Raw genomic sequence first — 21602 nt, 5'->3', positions numbered from 1 at the left:
TTCTAAACCTATAATGCAACAAGAATACCACAAAAACAGCTACCCGCCTACACACGTGCTAGGTGTGTCTAGTTGCACAACGTGCTACCTTTCATGTCAGTCAATTATTTGCGACAGAAAACAGAAATACATATTTTAATTCATCGATACAAAACACTTAGAAAAATTAAAAACAGGAGACACAAAAATGCACATAACATTCCATAAGAGAACCTATACTGAAAAACAATTGTCTTGACCAGTTGGTTTTAACTGAACACATTAGTTTGCAATTCACTATCCTTGACTTTGTTAATTTTTCTGTCCTTGACTTTGTCAACACCAAACGTGGTTTACGCAGAATCCTGTTCTTTGCCTGGTGAAGCCGTGAGGTCCAACAGAGCTGCGTTACTGTTTCAAAATCCTTGAAAAGAAATCACAGTTGGGACCAGTGAATCCTGTCCGCATTTGTTCTAAAATCAAGGCCACACACCCCAAATAAACCACGAAAAGGAAATTTACCAATGAACTATTTCTGAAATTTGGGAGATCTATATGAATCAAGTCCTGAAGACGGGTCTGACGCATGCCTGATAGCATTAAATAACTAGCTACTGAGCCTGTTTAACCATCTTTTGCAAGGACCCAGAAACACACTCTTTGGTGTCGACAAAGTCAAGGACAGAAAAATTAACAAAGTCAAGGATAGTGAATTGCATCTAGGTTTCATTTAATAATAGGATGTCACCTTATTTGTTTACTAACCTCACTACATCACCAGCATCTGACGAATGTGTTCAGTTAAAACCAACTGGTTAAGACAATTGTTTTTCAGTATAGGTTCTCTTATGGAATGTTATGTGCATTTTTTGTCTCTCCTGTTTTTAATTTTTCTAAGTGTTTTGTATCCATGAATTAAAATATGTATTTCTCTATGTTTTCTTTCGCAAATAATTGACCGACATGAAAGGTAGCACGTTGTGCAACTAGACACACCTGGCACGTGTGTAGGCGGGTAGCTGTTTTTGTGGTATTCTTGTCGCATTATAGATTCATAGTAGTCCTTTGCCACAAAGCCCCCTAAAAAAGAGGACTCCGCAGCTCTAACTGCTTTATTTCACTTTATTCTAAACCTGCCAGCCATCACCTCTTTAGTTTTGCTACTTTGTCAATGATCTTTAGTAAGAATGGTGCATTGGCAAAGAGGCAGTAAATCTGAAGATCTTTATGATAAAATGAAACTGTCTGTAGTAAAGGTGTGATCCAAGTGTTCTGCTGTTGATTGTTTTATATTTTGTTGTTAAACGTATTTAAAAGCAAATTGCACCATTCTGATCAAGCTGAGTGCTGATTTTGTAGAAATCGGGTGTTCCAGATTATTTAGGATTTGACTAAGTTTCTTCAGAGCAGATGCCGCTGTCTCAATTTGTTCCATGTAAAATTGCTTTTTTGCACAGTAAATAGCTTGTTTGTATAATACATTTATGGTATTAGCTGAGCTACAGAAACTATGTCCATTTTATAGACACAGTTATTAGACCAGTAGTACAGAAACTCTGTTCTAATATTAGAGATTCATTGCTTGGCAAGATGAATGCATACTGGTGACTTTCGATGTAAAAAAAATATACTCATCCATAGATCATAACCTTGCCCGTTAGGGCTTTGGGCTTTGGGCTATTTCTCTGTGGCCACTGTTGCCATATTTGTTGCATTATGGGATAATTGAGGAGTAAAGATTTACTTTGGACAATAATATTTTTTCTGTTTAATGGGGAATACTACAAACAAATGAAAGGTATAGCAATGGGCACATGCTATGCCCCATTACTAGCAAATCTGTTTATGGGTGAATATGAACTGATGCATGCCTTAACAAATAATAATGATTAACCACATAATACCATATGGTGTCAGTATATAGATTACATCTTTGTGATCTGGAAAGGTACAGACAAGAATAACATGAGTATGCAGCACACTTAAACAATAAAAACATTGGCATACAGTTAAACTGTAATTCCAGCATACTCAATCCCTCTTGATTGGGAGTAGTTTTCTTTAGAGAGGCCACAATAGGAACGCCATCAAAACAGTGGAAGAAAGCAAAGAACAAAGGACTGATTTGCTCATTCCAAAATGTAAAGAGAGAGGTAAAATTATTTATAAAGCAGTATACCGGTGAGAGTAGAAACTACTGAATAAACATTATGCGCTCAGTTATGTTTGAGTTTTATGGAGAAGACGACAAATGGAACACTAATATGGCTGAATCAAGGGCAACAGGTCGCATGTTTGTTCAAATGTGGCTCGTGTAATATGTGCACATTTCCAAAGAATAATGTTAAATCATTTGTCTCAGCTAATGAACATAAGGTACAGATTACACAATTCATCAACTGCAGAAGTAAATATGCGGTGTATGCAATAGTATGTATATGCAGGAAAATATATGCAGGACAATCAGAGAATTGAGTAAAAGGATTTGAGAACATGTACAATTGGAAGCCCAGATATGGTATTAGATTTAGCTCAACAATGCCAAAAGGAGCACCGCCACAATAAAAAAGAGATTGAGTTCATTGGCATAAAAACTGTGAAACCAACTGCAAGAGGCAGTAGTTGAGAACTGAGTTTGAGACTAACCGAGGTGAGGTATGCATGCAAACTGCATACAAACCATCTGACACTTAATACGGGGCACGAGTTGGCTTATCTTTGATGATTTATCTTGTGCACTTGATATGAGATGAATTGGTTTGTAGTCTTTACACATTTTAATAAGATAGTGTCAAGAGGATGGCATTATCTTGAAGTAATTGTCATAATGGTTTGTTATAGGTGAAAATAAATGGATTTATATAGGAATTTACTAAATGAATTCCACAGAGTATAGAAAAATGTATCCAAAATGACTGAGTTCTGGCAAGAAGCTTATAAAGCTTTGTCATTAGCAAACATCAATGAATTTATATTGGAAATTCCAATATCAATACACCAGATTATAGAAAAATGCATCCATTAAAACGGAAACAAGCAAATATGGCTGAGTTTAAATGTCAAGTAAAACCAATTGCCAACAAGAATTAGATCTTTTATAGCAGTACAGTCTGATACACTAATTTTGAATGTATTAAATAATAAATGAAGTTCTCAGCACTAATGAAAGCAATTAATGTCCTAACCTTGGTGTAGTAGGCTGTGTATTGATTAGTCATGTTAATCAAGAGTGCGATCTTAAACACTTTACAAGTTAACAACTACACTCTTGGCAATTTGTTATGACATCACACATGCATGTTATGACATCCACTGCTGAAAGAAAGCACTATAACAGGAATTCAAGAAGGTGACCGAATAGCACACAGTACGCCAAAAATTACAGGAATGGACCCAAACATGACTGAGATGAACAACATCCCTATATTACAGTACGTTATTTTGACTGCTGTATATGGATACAAGCTTCCTATACCACGATCTAACCGAAGATTAGTCCTAATGATGGGCCATTTATCTATTTATTAATCAAGGGGTCAGAATCATATAATGGATAGATAACAGAAAGGTAGAATGCAACGAAATACGTGAGACAAAGATACATTATAATTTAGGAGATCATAAAATAAGTGGGTGAGGGTCATCTCTTATTTCTAAATACTACCTCAAAAGTCTGACTAACTTAAGGACTAACCTTTCTAAAGCATGAATTGATTTTCCCTACAGATGGAGTTAGACAATTTATAAACGACTGAGCTGTGTCATGTGAAAAGCGTAAAATAGATAAGATTGGGAAACAAACTAACTTTGATAGTGAGCAAGACATATCCAATTGTATTGTTTATGGTATTTTAGAGAATGGACTATACTTATTTGTGACCTAGAATTGGAATTTGGAAAGATGGGCATGCATATGAAAATGTAGCCTATAGTTGGGTTGACTGCTGAGGCAGTATTAGGATTTCAATTATGTAACACACTTAGAAAACTAAAATAAAACGAATTATATAATTTAATGGTAAAATTTACATACAAAATTGGCAATTATCTGAGTACTTTTTGTAAATAGAATGTGTCTGTGCCAGACTATAATAAGCACAAATGCCTTTGTGATTGTCTTTAATGTTTTATTAATCTAGAAAAACGAATATATTTTTTCTTATGTTTATTTCCCTTTAAGTATTTCTCTTTAGATTGTTGGTGTGTTATAATGTTTAATTATAAGGAATTAATTATACTTATTTAGAAAATATTTATATGTGTAAGAAGATTTGAAAGTTAACTGACTTCATTGTGGATAGATAACTTTACTATTGAAGATTTAAAATATGTGTGTCATAAGAATGTTTGCTTGGGCTTGAAAAAGCTCTGAGTGGTGAAACACGAACATGCAAGTTTTGATGATCCAAAAATTATTATCCTAATGGGTAAATTGGCATGTACTGATGATCGAACAATAACTACCCAAACTGAACAATAACTATTCAAACTGTGACATTAAAAACCAATGCCAACCTTGGTAGGATAACAGTAGACACCATATTAAAACAAATTAAAGTATCTAGCTGAATGAAAGGTGGATTATTTCAAGAACTGCATCAGCGTGATCAACCATCTTCATTATCTTGATGATTGACCCTCTGAAAGCCTGACTGGATCCTTTCCTTGCCCAGACCCAACCTCAAAACCCCAACCCTGGCAGCTTCTCAATACACCAACCCCTGATTATTATGCAACCCCCGACACATGGTAACAAATGTTTCCAACAGATCCTCTTCAATGCAAAGGCTCACTTGCTACCACTTCAAGAAAAATCCCTGCTCCCTGTGATTGTGAGAAGTATACAGTCACTGTTCACAATATCACAATATATCTCCATGGTTGCTATATGACGTAGTATAGCACTTTTGGTCTTATTTTGAATGCTGTGTTAACAGTAAAAATGGGCTGTATTTCGAAATATTGCCTGCTGTATTATGGCCTATGCAGTATTTAAGCTTTTTTAAGAGGTGAATACCCTCAAATGTTTTTGCATTCCCATGCAAAATACAGAAATACTCAAAACTGCTTTGGGCCTGCGCCCTGGCAGTGCTCTGATAGAGGCAACTTCCATCTAAGCACTAGACAGGCACACTGCATTCTACAGAAAAGCCTTTCCAGAATCACACCATGCACAACCTGCATCATTTATACTTCTTTAGTGGATTGAGCCTTTGCCAGCTAACAAATGCTGTGCACAGGCCTCTTAAGGAGAGATTGTTCCACCCACTGTGCAGAGTGACTTCAGCTGGGTTTGGCAGGAGGCCTGCCCTCTGGTTTCCTAAACTCATCACCCCTCCCATGCCCTGAGACTGGCTTCAAACATCAAGCCCTGGTAAACACTTACTGAGGGGGAGCGAGTTTCACTGGATGTGAAAAGTATCTCTGCAGAGTGTATCACTCTCCCTGACTTTTAGGCTTAGCTGCACACATGCCAACACTCCTTATATACGATAAGGACAAAACACGTGTCTATTTTTCATAGCTTGTGTTCTCGCTTCAAAGATGTCCCTCACCCCAATGCAAGTAAATGGGTGAATTTAATTCTCCCTCTTTTCATCTCAAAATGTCCCACGTGGGCAATCTAAAATGTTGGCATGTATGCAGCTGCATAAATGTGACACACGCTACTAGACAATGTTAGCATCTCTAAATTGCCATGAGTAATAATGGCCATTTTACCTAGTAGTACTTCTAACCATTGAAAACAATTACAGCCCTGAGTAATGACCACGCATCCAGAGTAACATAAAGTGCCAAAGTCATGGAATTATCTGCGCCGAAAACATCCCTGTTTGAAGTATGGGGATTTTCGGGTAGAAAGGAGCGCAAATCTACGTTTTCGGTGCAGATAATTCCATGAATCAGGCAGTAAATGTTCCTCTGCAATAATCCAACTGGAGCAATTAGATCCAGTACTAGGATTGGTGTGGCCCCCAAATGTACATATGTATTGACACAACTCGAAGTGACATCACAGAGAGTAATATTAATAATATTGTATATTTGAGTGCAACATGGGAAGTTACATTACAAGATTTTGCTAGCAGTAAGTCAAGAATCCAATACTTTTGTAATGTGAAATATATGACTATTCACTGTGCTTATTATACACGGAGCCACACTACTGTCTAACCACAATTCAGTTTTTTTAATAGTCTACAATATAAAAATAATGATCTTTTAGGGCCTCCCTATTTTGGCAGATAGGCACAGTGAAATAGAAGGAGTTGCCCGGGATCACACACTTCACTTAAATAGAAAAGCCGCTTAAACCCCATTTGACCACACAACTTCTTGGCTTTGGATGGTACAGATATGAATTAATGCTTGGCTTTCAAGTGTCAAAGAAATAGACTTGACTTGAAAAATACACAAAACATATATTGAACCAAACAGACCCATAAACAAATCCTTATACAGCATGTAAACCAAAAGTAGGATTATAGCTGGATTTTCCAGTTATAATGGGGGGAGTAATGTGAGACGTAAACATCTCCTGGGTGTTACAACTGTACTTCAAAGACATAAAGATGTCAATCGAGAGAAACAGTGCCATATGATTAACTGATTACCTTGCGACTGTAATCAGTTTTGCTCATGCATGTGGATGGTTAAAATGGAAATTTCAAGTCCTATAAAAAGTGTACGTGCGTCTTCAAGCATGCACCATTGAAATAAAATAGTCTGACAATCGGTGTGAGAACTCTCCAAGCTATGGTCCCAAGGCCAGCAAAAGTAGTTTTACAGGGGGAGGAGGTTTGGCCCGATTGATGAATGGCTGATTTTGCGATCAAGAGCGATGCGTTCTAATCCTGGCTTCCCCAGCAGACCATGCATTGTGTGACTCGAGACATTTTCTTGGGCATACGCTTTTGTGCTTGCCACTTTTGTTAAATGTATTTCTTGTGTGCAGGGTAATTCCAGTGTGTTCAGAATAGAATTGCCTGGTGCTATCGTGCACCATTAAAGTCTTCTAATGTATTAAAGTGCACATTATGCCACTGGATCTTCGATCCTTGATGACATCTTTTTTTATATATCACTTTTAGCCAAAGCCCTTTACACAGAACATATACAATTATTGCCAAATCAAAACTGGTCCTCCTTTTATCCGCCTCATGAGGAGGAGGAGTAGTAGTAGAAGGAGGAGATGAGCTCACACTGCTAGGATTTGAATCTGCCACCCACGAGTCACGCCGCTTTTATAAGCCCGAGCTGAGCTTTGTAACTGGCTGATCAACACTACGCACATTCCATTGTCACCATTCTAACCGCCGCGCGGCTGCGACGCAGCGCCAAGGCGTGACGGTTTACGCTTTCTGCGCCAGTTACTTATCGCTGCGGGCTGTGCACACCTGGGGCCTCCGCCATTCCGAAACGTTGTTTACCTGCTTGTCGGTTGGCTGGCTAGGTCAGAGGTCACCGCTCCGTTGGCCGAGGCTCCCACGCGGAGCCCCGGCGGAAGAGGAACCGTCTCCATCCGAAGGGACACACACCTGGCTCCGCCGCTGTCCAATCCTCGCCTCCTCCAAAACCCCCGCGATAACGGCGTGGAGCAGATGGCGCTGCTGGCGCAGCTGCGCCGGTGGGCCTGACCTTGGCGGGGCAGGGAGGCCGCCGCAGTGACATGCGATCCAGGAGGTATAAATACATGTGCTCATCATCATCAGCCTTCTGGAAGCTTCGCGGCAGAGAGCCAGCAAGGAGCACCTGAGCCGGATGTGGGCCTGGAGCAGTGCACCTGGACGGCGGAGTACCAAATCCATAGCTCTCAACTATTTGTGACGTAAAGGCAGGTGAAAACACCCGATTTATTTGTGTCGGGTGAGAGGCCCATTGAAATGAATGGGCGTGCAGGAGGCTTGGCGTGAGTCAACTCTTGGCGACACCCACCAAAAGCTTGTGAGGTGAGAGCTATGCAAATCTGGCGAGTGCTCTGAGTTCATAGCCTGCTCTCCCACCAGGGACATACACACCATGGATGAATCTGTGGGACACTGAATGCTGCACACGTGGGGGGCAGAGCTTTAAAATGATCTGATTACTTACCAGTAATCTTCATTACTCCTAGTCCTACTCTTCCTCGTCACAGTACTTACTTCATAAGGCACCTGCCTCCGACACAGGACCTTCTTCTATTTCTTTAAATCTCTATAACTCCTCCCCCACATCCATGTCACTCAGTTTCATATTACCAAGCCGGAGCATGGGACCTTCCCCGGAGGGAGGGTGAGGAGGGTCGTCAGTACTGTGACGAGGAAAAGTAGGACTAGGAGTAATGAAGATTACCGGTAAGTAATCAGAGCATTACCTCCACGTCCACTCTTCCTCGTCCCAGTACTTACTTCATGAGGTATACCAAAGCAGCAACGGGGAAAAGGTCCCAATGAGACACAGAACCAAAAACAGTGCAGCAAAGCACACCCACAATAACTCTTAAATCACATCCCCGCAGACAAAACTCCAACCAGGAAGGAACCAACCCCCGAGTGGGAGAAACTAAACCCATAGCGGTTGATGAAAATGCCTAGACCAGCCAAGGCGGCAGCCATACAAATCTCTTGCAGAGAAAAACCCTCCTTGCATCGGCCCAGGAAGCCGCCAAACCCCTGGCAGACCGCCCCCGATTGTGCACAGGCAGGCCAGAAGCCACATAGGCCCTAGAGATCACAACCCGGAACCACCGGAAAATGGAAACCACAGATGCGTTATGCCCAGCCCCAGCCGGACCACAAGCAATCAGAAGACTATCAGATTGGTGGAAAAAGCAAACCAAGCCAAATACTCCAACGCGTCCCGTCGGACATCAATGTTAAGCCGAGCCACCTCCGCAGGCGTTCTTGGATCATGAAAGAAGTCGGGGAGAACCAGACCCTGAGAGGTGTGAAAACCGAGAGACAACTGAAGGGAGAAACATCGGACCACACCCCGGCACCACCGAGTCTGGCAGCACCCTCAGGAAAGGAGCGTGACATAAGAGAGCCCCAATCTCCCCAAGCCTACGGGCAGAAGTGAGGGCAATAAGAAAAGCAGATTTCAGTGTAAGATGTTTGATATCAATCTCGGAAATGGGCTCAAAAGGAGGCCCGTGAAGGAACCGTAATACAAGAGGGAGATCCCAAGAGGAACGCCCTTTATCAGCACAAGGACGGGAAGAAGAAAAATCCTGGATCAATTTCCCCACCAACACCTCCCCATCCAAGTGACCGTCGGAGTCCCCCAAAAGTAATTTCATGGAGGCCTACTGAGAGTGAAGCCTGGAAAAACTGCCAGGCCCCTGTCAAAACCCCTCCTGAAGGAACTGAAGGATAGCAGAGGCCAGAACGCAGGGGAGGGATCCCAGACCGCCCATACCAGTCTCGGAAATGGCCCCAGTGTCTGCCTAACACCTTCAGAGTGGAGGGTCTAAGAGTATCCATTTGGACCCAACTACAGGATCTGAGAACCACTGAGATATCAACCTAGACTGAGCAATAGCCACACCGCCCATTGCATCTGGTGGAATTCCAACCGCAGATCCCCTTGAAGGGGACACGGCCACCTCGGAACCAGCCAAGGTTCCTAGGACCGAAACTCCAACAGAGAGGGGAACCAACTCCGGCGGGACCAGAACGGAGCAAACAACAACACAGTCACCCTGGACACTCTGATGCGCCAAACCACCCGGGGCAGAAGGGGAATAGGCGGAAAGGCATAAAGGAAAAACCCCAAGGCCACTGTACAGAGAGGGCGTCCATCCCCCAACCCCCTCAGCCTGAAACCTAGAGCAGAAGAGGGGAACTTCTGCTGAGGCCGGGGATGCAAACAGGTCTAGAACCAGGGACCCTAATCTGACACAGGTCACCGCAAAGACCTGGGCCAACAGGACCAGTTCCGCAGAGGAGTGAAAACCGGCGTCTGAGAAGATCCGCTTGAACATTGTCCACCCTTCTGATACGTGAGGCCACCAGAGACACCAGATGAGATTCCTCCCAGGTGCCTATCAGCGCTGCCAGAGCATTCAAGGAGTGGCCGGACCAATTGGATGATCGCCGGCTCTCCCCAGATCTCACAACCCTTGAGCTGAGAGGACCCCCAATGAAGACCCTTTCTGCTGGTGTTGGTAGTAGGAGAGGCCACAGGAGGAAGGACCATGCACACCTCAGCCTGTAGACCTGAAACCCCCCGCCACCATAGCAGGGACACTCGCAGCGCTGGGGACACTGAAAACAAAACTGCGAAAGCTGAGATGTCGGGAGCCAGTGGGAGAGAGTATAAGACACCAGGAGACGTAACCGAAGACGGGCTCAAGGAACTGGAAAACATGCAAGACGCCACGTGCCCTGTAACTTCAACAACAGGCGAGCTGAGACATACTGCCTTCTGAGAACCCAGAACAGCCAGCAAGCGCCCCCCCTGCACAACATCCAGAGTACGCTCTCCCCAGACGTCCGGACAAGCAGTGCAGGGTCTTGAGACCCATAAGCAGGTGACACATCCTAGAAGGCATAGGGACCAGGAACACCCGCAAGTAGAAAACTTGACCCTGAACAGGGAGAGGAACGGGCAAGACGGTAACCCACAAAAACCGTTCGGAGAGAACGGATCCCATGGCCAACTACTTGGACCGTGAGCTGGGTACCAAAGTCCTAACCATGCAAACCTGGACAGGAGGAGACAGGAACGGCAACTGATACCCCCTCCAGAAGGAGCCCATTACCCAGGAAGCCGAACCCCACCGGTCCCATACACCTCCGAGAAGATAGAGACGAGGAGCCAGGGAAAACCGCCAGTCACTGCACTTGCACCAGAGGGAAATCACAGGACGTTGAAACAGGCCTGCGCCACAATATAACAGCATGCTTGTCAGCCCACAAAAAGATCTGACCTATCAAAAGGAAGATACTGGACAGCCCAGAAGTCCAGCAGACTATGGCCCCCTCAGCTGACAGAGGAGCCACCAGGCTGGCGTCAAAAGGGCAGAGTACTGTCACAAAGCGGGGAAAGCAATCCATCCCGGATAGCCGACATCAAAGGCAACCCCCTACCTGAGGTATGCCTATACTGGAAAACCCACTGAAGTGACATCCCCCTCCACCGGCACCAGGGGCTCTGAGAACCCCTCTAAGCACAGACATGTGCCCTATCACTTCCCACAAGTCTGAGAGGAGGCGTGAAAGCAACACGTCGGCACCGGAGGACCTAGGCCCTAAAAGAAGAGACACTGGGAACCCCCTGCAAGGCCGTTACTTCCATGATGCATTTTCCATAATCCCATGCCGGACAAGGGAAAAACAAATCAACTCCTTCGACTTTCCCTCGCGCAGTTTAGAGGAAGAGGACAGGACAAGGAGTCTGCGTCCATAGCTAGCACAGACCCAAACACACCACTAACATGCCACATGACTGAGAGGTGGCTTGAGCCCTGTATCCAGTAGCTGGTAGCCCCATGCTCTAGATCGTTCCAATGCGTCGGTCTAGGAAGGTTGAAGGACCGAGTCAGCACCGCTGATACTTGAACCCGAAGTGTAGACTATGCCAGGCCGGTACCCTTCCGGCCGCTTGCAGACGTGTCCAAATCTGCGCCGTATTCACAGGCAGCACGCAAGGAATGCAGCCAACATCCGTTGCATCCTGGGCTGTGTGTGTCTGAGGAGCGGGTGGTATGTGACATGCATGTGACAGTACAGAGCCCCCACACTTTCAAATACTCTGTCACAGACACCCCACGAAAAGAAGCAGAGGCCTCACAACAAAAAGGGAAGGCTAGCCCATACTGCCAAGTGCTTGCCATCATTTCCAATAAAGATGTGTACACAGAGCACGAGGTAACAGCCTTTCGAAGGAGTCAAGATGGCCATACCAGAAGGCGAGGGGAAAAATATCAAGCACAGTCCTCCCCTCTCCTTACCTTCCCCCAGATAATGCAGCTAACATCCGGTGCATCCTGGGCCGTGTGTCTGAGGAGCAGGTGGTATGTGACATGCCTGCGACAGAACAGAGCCCCCGCACTCCCAAAGACTTTCTGCCACTGTCACCCCACGACAAGAAGCAGAGAGGCCTCACAACAAAAGGGAAGGCTAGCCTATACTGCCAAGTCGAATCAAGACGGCCAAAACAGGAGGAGAGGGGAAAAACATCAAGCCCAGTCCTCCCCTCTCCTTAGCTTCCCGGGGCCGTGCAGGACCCGGGACACAATGCTCCCGCTGCGGTCCGGAGCCCAGCAAAGAACCGAGCGAGGCAATCCAGCTCAACTGTGACCCCAAGCCCCGCAGGGGGGCCCAGGAGCAGCGCCGCACCTGAGGGAGCCAAGGGTCCCGCCACACAGCCCCCCCCAGGGGGCCAGCAATCGGTGCTCCGCACCGGGAAGAAAAAGTCCAACCTGCCGGAGGCAGGAAAAATTAAACTGAGTGACATGGATGTGGGGGAGGAGTTATAGAGATTTAAAGAAATAGAAGAAGGTCCTGTGTCGGGGGCAGGTGCCTCATGAAGTAAGTACTGGGAGGAGGAAGAGTGGACGTGGAGGTAATGAGCCCGAATGCGTTCCAAAACAATATCTGAGGCAGGGCCCAAGTAGTGTCTGGTGGGATAAACATTGCAAGTAACAAAGGAACCTTCCCAAGACTGTAACTAAACGAGTGGCCTAACACAAGTGTTCACACCTGGTCTGAAAGTGTCAGATCTTCTTTATTGGGGTGTTTTTAAATAGTTAACCAGTAGTGAGAAATCGACCACGATTCCTGCGAAGGAAATCCATGATTCTTATTTATTAATTTTATTAAATCACTGTAGCAGGATTTCAATATGCAAAAATGAAACAATATATTCTCTATGTTCTATTTTCCTTCAGAATATTGATAAACAATCTAGCACCAAGCACATGAATTTGATCATGTGAGCCTAAACATGGGTGATAAAGACGTCTACTGGACGAGCATTAAGCATATTAGTCTTGGTCCAGCCAACACTGGGAGCAGTCCAAGCCAAACGATTAAATTACATCCTCCATGCACGAGTTACCACGGGCACGTTTGTGGCCTTGTTAGGCCTCATCAGCCGGGTACAGCTTTATTCCCACGCCATGTGTGCAATGGACGCATGTGGATGTGCACCCTCCCGTTTATGGACTCTCACAATACACCAACGTGTCAGGGATGGAACACTTTGAATTAAACATAAACATTGGTTAGAGTGATTGCCAGTATTTATGATTAACTCAAAGCTTTACTCTCATACTTAAGACTCTTTTTTTTCCAGGTTTGCAGTCACAGTACAATCAGGTAGCATTTGCAAAGGGCTTTCTGATTTTAGTACGTGCACAATTATGGGACAGGTGGTTGCCTAAGAACACTGCATGAAATAAATGCAGTCAGATTATGAGAGCAACACCTTCTCTTCAGAAAAAAACATCTCTGTAGGGGCAGCTAGAGATGGTAGACAAATGTGCATATCAGGAGTACTATAACACAATAACGGGCTAAATCACCTATGATATGATATGTTATTTATAACGTGCTTAACACCCAGAGGTATCTAAACGCGGACCTGGGGATCCAACCTGTGTTGCTCCGTGTCGTCATTGCTTCCAAGGCGAGCACGTTGCCCCTGAGCTATCCTCCCAAAGATCATCTAGTGCAACACTCTCTCCGGCTAAAGTGCAATGGTCCTCTGTGCTAGACACAAATGTCCAAAAGGGAGACAGAGATTGTCTAGGTGTCCCACCCTATCTCCAAGTCTCCTTAGGTTGCGCTGGTGGGCCGCTGTAGTAAAGAGGCGGACAAATGTAAGCTTTAACACAAGCTTTATTGAAGGCCCCCGGAGTGTGGGACCGCTGGGAGTGGAATGGCATGAACGCTCCCTTCGCAGGAACACTCCGTTACCTGAGTTTCCACTGACATCATTGTCAGTGTATTCTATGTAACATCTCCCTTCTTACATAAAGCAGGGGAAGGGGATTGAAAGGGGGGAAAGACGATAGAGGGGGAGGAGAAGGAAGGGAAGGGAAAGGTGGATTGAACAGTTTTGCAAACTTAACATATGCATAGAATTGATGATACATAGTTATTCATAGCAAACAAGAAAAGGATACTGTGGCAGGTGTTGCTAATAGTAGAGATAGTCACTATTGAAGTTTCGGATGGCCCTACAATTTCTCTTGGACAGTCCTCCAGCTGGAGTTTGGTCATGTACATTGCTGAACTTGTCACTTCCTTGATTCCTGTGGTGAAGTATTTCTGTTGTTCCAAAACTGTCCTCAATGGATGTGTCTCTGTCCTTGACTGGACTTGGTGAGATGCTATTGTCTTTGCTTGTGCCTGGTCTATTGGAGTCCATTTCTATCTTCACAAGATCGTCACCAGACCATCTCTTCCCATCATCTAACATCACGGATTTGCCATGACAGCTCACTACCTTTTGCGGGGACCTGAAGCTGGACTCTCCTTTAAGTTTTTTCTTGGGCTCTCTAACGCATACCCAGTCTCCTTCTTGGATCATCATTTCCTTTACTTTGTTTCCTGAATCATAGTATGTTTTGTATTTTACTTGCCTCTCCTTCACTGTTTTCAGGACCTGGTCCATGTTCCACTTTGCTTCTCCAGTGTCCATGAAGATCCATGCAGGTCTAAGACGATTGCACGCTGCTCTGCCTCGCATCATGGTGAAGGGTTCAACGTTGGTGGTAGAGTGTGGAGTTGTCCTATATGCACATAAGACTTCTTTAAGTGTTTCTCTCCACGGGAGGGTGTTGGCTATGGCCATTTGAATCACACTCTTTACTAGCCTGTTCATTCTTTCTACGAGTCCATTCGAAATAGGATGATACAGGGATGTTATGTGATCAATTGATCTATACTTGAGGAACTCCTGAAATTCCGATGATGTGAATTGGGATCCGTTGTCAGAGACTAATTCTTTAGGATCTCCTTCCCTGTTGAACACTTCTGTTAAAAAGTCTGTGATCTTTTTTGTGGTTACGTTGGTTTCTGAAATTCCCCACTCTGTCCATTTGAAGGTGTAGTCCACAAGTACTATGACATATATTCTAACAGGTTCAAGGTTTTTCAAATGGACCCATGATGTCTATTGCCAGCTTAGACCACACATTTTTGGGAGGATCTACCGGCTGTAATGGAGTCTTTCTCAGAACCTTGGATTTGTCGCTGGTGGCACAGGCAGAGCAATTTCTGACAATCTCCTCTGCTTCTCTCCACATGTTCGGCCACCAATAGTTGCCCCTGACCCTTTTTTTTAGTTAAGCTCCTCCCCAGGTGTCCCTCATGAGCTAGGTTGAGTAGTCTTTTCCTGAGTTGTACAGGTGGAATTATCCTATCACCTCTATAGATGTGTTCTTTGTCCATGGATATTTCTTCCTTGAAGGGCACGAAACTTGGTACAATTTGATTAGACACTCTCCAGTCATCGACTATGGCTCTCCTAATTTCTTGCTGTTCAGGGTCGGCACAGGCTATGCTTTTCCAATCATCTTTGGGTATGGCAGGATTTATGGCAGCTACAATCTCTCCGTCCGGACACTCCATTTCAGTGTCTTGGTTGGTCGATAACCTGGAAAAGCATTCGGCCACTTGATTCTGTGCACCTGGAGTATAGCACACTTGGATATTATATTGCATAATGTCAAGAATCCATTGCCTGATTCTCGGTGATATGAGGTGAGGCGTTTTGGACTGGAGGACGTGCACTAATGGTTTATGGTCCGTTTTGCGCAGGACAGGTAGTCCCCAGATCAAGTTCCTGAAATGCTGTAGGGTCCACTTCACCCCTAGGGCTTCCCTCTCTATTGTGGAATAATTCAGTTCTTCTCCTTTCAGTACCCTGGATGCAAAGGCAATTGTTACCAGATTCCTATTCTGTAGTTGTTCTAGGACTCCACCCAAACCGACTTTACTTGCATCCACCGATATGATGGTCTTGGCCTTGCAATCGAACATCCCAAGGGCCGGCGCCCTATTTATGTTGGATTTTATTTCTTCGAACTCAGTCTTACACTGATCAGACCACGCAAATTTGGTTGTCTTCTTCATGAGGCTCATGCTCTTGGTCTTGTTGGCGTAGTCACCTATGAATTTGGAGTAGTACTCTGTCATGCCAAGGAAACTCCTGAGCTGGTCTTTATTTTCTGGCTCGGCAATACCCAATATGGTGTCCATTAGCTCCCTCTTGGGAATGATGCCTTGGACTTCTATGGAATGACCGAGGTAGGAGACCTTATTGCATTTGATGTTGCACTTGTTCAATTTTAGAGTGAAACCACTCTTTTGGATCACTTGTAAGACACCCATTAGTTTTGCGTCATGCTCCTCTTCTGTGATGGCAAAGATAAGGATGTCGTCTTGGAAGCAGTGTACACCTTCTAGGCCTCCAAATAGGTGCGACATCAGCCTCTGGAACACGGCTGCAGCCGAAGCGAGTCCGAAAGGCATCCTCTTGAACATAAATGCCCCAAAAGGAGTGACAAATGATGTGAGGCTTCTCGAGTGCTCCTCCATGGCAATTTGGTGAGGATAGGTCCAGAGTGCTGAAATATTTTGCCGGCTTCATGGTTGTTAACAGTTCAGATATGTTAGGGACGGGGTGTCTATCGACCCAGATGTTTGTGTTCAGATCCCTCAAATCATTGCACATCCTTATGGAATTATCCGGCTTTCTCACCAAAACTATTGGAGCGAGCCACTCTGAGCTTTCTATGGGCTGTATGATATTTTGTTCGCACAGGCGCCTGAGTTCGTTCTTTAATGCTTCCTTTGTCTCGAGATGAACTCCACGAACCCTGTGGGCTACAGGAATGGCACCTTTCTTCAAGACAATTCTGTGCTGGAAACCCGCAAGAAGTCAAATTTTCCCGCTGAACACTTTAGGGAATTGCTTCGCCAGTGCCGTCTTGATGTCAATGTCATCCTTTAATACGCTTAATATGGGGATTCCTCTCCGGGGTGAATTCTCACTCGGAGGGCAGCCTGTTCCTCCCACCCTACCACAGATGAACCATTTCTTGCTATGAAGAGCCTGCAGTATGTTTCTCTGTCGCGGTATTTGAGTCTCGCCTATGCGCACCCAACGATGTCTGTGGGGGTCTTCCCATAACCTGTTGCTCTTACCACAGTGTTTTGCATGTCTCGCATCTTGCTGGACAATTTTTCGAGGAAGGTTTTGACGTCAACCATGGTGTATGGGGACCCCGGGTCCACCATTATGGGGAGAGATACGCCATTTAGGTAGATGTTAACCCATGGACCTTTGGATTGTTGTAAAGATGTGACAGTGAGAATTTGTACTGGTGGACTACCTTGATTGATGGTCAGCAAATCATCACGTCCTTGCTCCCCTTCAATAGCTCTCATGGTGCCTCCCAGCGTCCTGGCAGAGGGTTGTCTGGTGAACCTGTTAGATCTACTGGCCCTTCCTCATGCATTTCTACAGACTTTTGCAAAGTGCCCAAACTGGTTGCATCGGTAACACTCAACAGCTGCCGCCAGGCATTCTCTATCGGTATTGTAGTGTTTGTACCAGCTGCACCTTTGGAAGTGTCCCGGATTTTGACTGGTATAGTCTGGAATTCTTCCTCCTCTGAAGTAGGCCCTTGATCCATATGTCGATGCTCTCCTTACCACTGCCACGAAAGGTTCACCTACGTCTGCTTCGGGATTCTCAATGGATTTCACTTCTATACTCCCTACCTGGTCAAACCTTTCCTTCATACAGCGATCACCCATCTCCATGCTTCTCGCTATTTCTGTGGCTTGGTCCAATGATGGGTTCTTTGTCTGCCACAGTCTTGTATCCGTGGATCAGCTACGTTGAGCACGAGTTGGTCTCTCAAATATTCGTCTCCGATGCACGTGAAATTACAGGTTGACATGAGTGCCCTGAGGGACGCCATGTAGGTGTCAATAGATTTGCGCTTCACTTGTTTCCAGGAGAAAAATCTGTATCTCTCCAGTACCACATTAGTCTTATTGCCGAAATGCTTGGTAAGATTGGCTAAAGCACTGTCAAATTTGCGGTTGCCATCTCCTCCTGCATCATCAGAGTCAGGAGGTGCTCTGAATATCCTTAGGGCTTCTGCTCCAACACAATTCAAAAGGGTTGCCTCCTTGAGGTCATCACTGAATTTGTTTCCCCCCCAACGGTCCTCAAATAGACTTGGAAGCCATCGATCCATTGCTCCCATGGTCACACAGGGCTTCCGGGACATGGAAGAAATTTTGTTGGAGGCGGGACGTTCTTCATGGTGGGTGTAACAATGTGCTTTATTTAGGATTGACGGCTAGAGGCAAATTCTCGCAGTTATGTTGGAATACTGGAATGATGTATATGTAGATGCAATTTGCTTTGCACTTTCACTTTCAAAACAAAATGTCTTTTGGAAAGTCCGTCACTCCTGTGTTAGGCGATTTGAAGTCTGAGGTTATACAATGGGTGGCAGGGGCACAGTTATCATTGAGGTTCCAGGCAATAGTTAGTGGATATGTTCAATTTTCAGCACAGGAAAGTGTCTTGGCACTGCTAGTACAATGTTTGCTGGTTCACAGGCTTTATAACTGCTAATTCGTTGCTGTTTGAGAGTTGCCAGAATGCTTCGTGAGAGACGGCGCTCGTATTATGCTCCGTACTCTCTCCGTATTGTCGTTTCCATGGCAGCATGAATACAGGCATCCAAAAATGGCTGCACGCAGGCTCACGCTCTTAGGTCCTTTCCTCGAATTGCTAGCGTCTGCGGTTGGCTAGCGATTCGTAAAATGCATTCACTCATTCAGGGCACATAAATCGTAAAATGCGTTCAGGGCTCATAAATCGTTTCCACACATACTTTTCTTTGTTCAGTGCTATCAGGATCAGCAAACACTCTCTCTCAGCCTACCAGCTCTCTGCTCGATGGTTGGAGAAGGCCACGGCAGCAGGCAGTTCATGGCCGCCATGGATCGTTCACTGCCCCGTGGATTGAGGAGTGTCGGGCGAAGCAGCAGTGCGGTCAGATGAGCTCCGGGGGCCTTGGCGAAGTGTGCCTCGTTGCCAATTGTAGTAAAGAGGCAGACAAATGTAAGCTTTAACATACGCTTTATTGAAGGCCCCCGGAGCGTGGGACCTCTGGGAGTGGAATGGTATGAACGTTCCCTTCGCAGGAACACACCCTTACCTGAGGTTCCACTGACATCATTGTCAGTGTATTCTATGTAACAGCCGCCTATCTAAAAGTGGATAGCAGAAGAATAGGACGAACACTGCATAATTAGATTTTGGGTTTTTACTATCCCGCCCATGAAAAGAAAGATGATTGCAGCAAACAAATGTGTCAGGGAAGCCTAAGTGGCAGCCCGGCAAAAGTCCATTAGGGACGTGTCCCGTCTCCACCCCAGAGATGGCCATCCACCTGGTTGAGATCCTCACCATGTTACCTAAAAGGGGAGTCTTTGAGAGAGCATTAACAGAAAGACGGTGTCTTGTAGCCATTTATTAATTGAGTGAGTGGAGGCCTTGCTATGCCCTCATATCCCGCAAAGAGATTGCTCATACGGCAGAATTGTGATGTTCTTCCGACGGAGGTGAGAATGGCAGACTGAACATTCAGAGAACACAATAGGGATTTGTCCTCCTGTGAGAGATCAGATGGGAGATCAGGAATAACAATCGTCTGAGGGAGAAGAAATGTAGGGACCACCTTTGTCCTGAAAGCCAGGCCCAGTTTCATTTATCCACCTTGGGGGAGGCGATCACGTATGGAAGAGAACAGAGAAGGGCTTAGAGCTCCCTGATGTTTCTGCCGGAGGTCATCACCACCAAAATGGCAGTCTTCATTGGCAGATGCTTTAAGTTCGCCTGAATTAGGGGCTCAGAGTGAACCACAGTGACACACATAGGAGTGAAGAGTGGAGGCTCTTCTGGAAGTCAAAACCACAAGGGAGCAGGGGTGGAGGGAGAGCCTGACATCTGAAAACCTACCTCTCATTATTTATGCTGCCCGTAGCCAGTTGTTGATTGGCATTGAGTCCCGCCTCTGTCATCTCCTTCCTACCTGCTGTTTCTGGGAAAGGGATCCTCTAGCAAGTGGTCAGGATGCACTGTCCATTCCATGGCTTCAGAGTCTCCTATACACCGTCTCCCCTTTCCTCCTTCTGTCCAAGTTTCTCCTCAGTACAGAGAGTGAGAGGGATCCAGTGATTCGAGTGGCTCCAGCCTGGCACAGGAGGGGGTAGCTACGTCTGATTCAGGAGTTGGTGTTTACTCCTTTCTGCTGTCCACTAAAAACACCCGCTCCCTCCTCAATTCTCCCTGAACTCCCTCCATCTAAAGGTCTGGAGTTTGAATTAGCAGGTCATTCAAAAGGGGTTTCCCAGGCTCTTTTGTGTTATGAGGTGGCCGGGGCTCTTCCTACGCTTGGGGAGCCTGGGGTGGCAGCTCAGGAGATCCACCCGGGAGTGGCTGTGTCTTGGGGAGCCTTCTGGGTATTTCTAGCTATGACATTTGTTCGGCGGCCATGTGGGCTTCCCCCTCAATTTTTGTATGTTACTACCATCTGGCAGTTCCTGGGGAGGGGGCTGCCTTTGGTTCAGCAGTGTTGAATGAACACCATGTTTTGTGAAGTTTTTGCTTCCATTAATACATTCCCGGGTGCACAGTATTCTGCTTTGTTTAACCGGTTTCTTCAATTAGGCTTGCCATGTCCTCATTGGTGTAGGCTGGGATGACGGTGTAATGTCCTAATTACTACATATAGTATATATATCTTATGATATTTTGTCTTTTTAATAATGTATTTTTTATACTTAAATGTTTTTTTATGCCGAATAAAAGTTTATTTGACTGACTACTCTTATCTGGATATGAGTCAGAGGAAGGGGCCCTCCCCCAATTGGATGCAGTAGGTAGTCCTTCCTTTCTTTTTATCACACGAATCCTTTGTGGGAGGTGAGGACAACATATTGGTGCTGTAAACTGTGACGGGAAGAGTAGGACTCTGGGTAATGAAGATTACAGGTAACTAATTAGGCCATTCTGTAACCTGCCCCAGGGAGGGGGAAGGAAAGGGGTTCACAGAAGAAAAAAAAATCATTTTTGGAGAGGTACTTTTATAAAAGCAGATCTGGAGGAATGAGAATATCCTTCCTTAGTTAGGACTGGTGTGGGGGAAGAGAGCACGTGGTGGTAACATATAATTACTGTAACTATATCAGTTCTTATGAGCTATACATCACAAAACACCAGTTACTCTAGTATCATTTAAAATAAAAAAAATGGGAGAGGGCAACAACCCTGCCTCAGCCACCCTTTATCAGGATAACATTTCACCGCGTTGCATCCTCTCCCACAAGCGTCCACCAATAAGCAGTAATGACATCTTGGTCCAGAGATAGGCCCTGTTAGGAGTCAATGAAGCACTGACGTAAAGCGTGTAATAAACCCTGTGCTATGCGGCGTGCCAGGAATAACTGTGTTACATTCTCAACACCCGGAAAGGTTATGCTCACACTGCAGCACAGGGGAGCTCGCAAGGCGTGTGCCAGGAACGTCAAGGGAAGTTTTCAACATTGCTACCAGCACGACGGCATCCACTGGGGCACGTACACCACCTGCTCCATACAAGA

At 45.3% G+C, this 21602-nt stretch overlaps 1 protein-coding gene across 3 annotated transcripts in view; it reads right to left on the bottom strand.

Moving 5' to 3' along the window:
* Nucleotides 1–21602, bottom strand: part of NOS3 (nitric oxide synthase 3) — a 937759-nt gene that overhangs the window by 890029 nt on the left and 26128 nt on the right. Inside the window, exon 1 of one of the 3 annotated variants that reach the window (XM_069645959.1) lies at nt 7410–7628. The exons of the other annotated variants lie outside the window; for them this stretch is intronic. Within the exon in view, the coding sequence (XP_069502060.1) occupies nt 7410–7501 (92 nt within the window). The 5' untranslated portion in view covers nt 7502–7628. Of the gene's footprint in view, nt 1–7409; nt 7629–21602 lie in introns of those variants that run through there. 3 annotated transcript variants of the gene reach the window in all.

This window comes from Ambystoma mexicanum, chromosome 2p (genome assembly GCF_040938575.1).
Source record: "Ambystoma mexicanum isolate Mex_15411 chromosome 2p, UKY_AmexF1_1, whole genome shotgun sequence".
Classification (NCBI taxonomy): domain Eukaryota; kingdom Metazoa; phylum Chordata; class Amphibia; order Caudata; family Ambystomatidae; genus Ambystoma; species Ambystoma mexicanum.
This window is presented reverse-complemented; position numbering and strand designations above follow the sequence as displayed.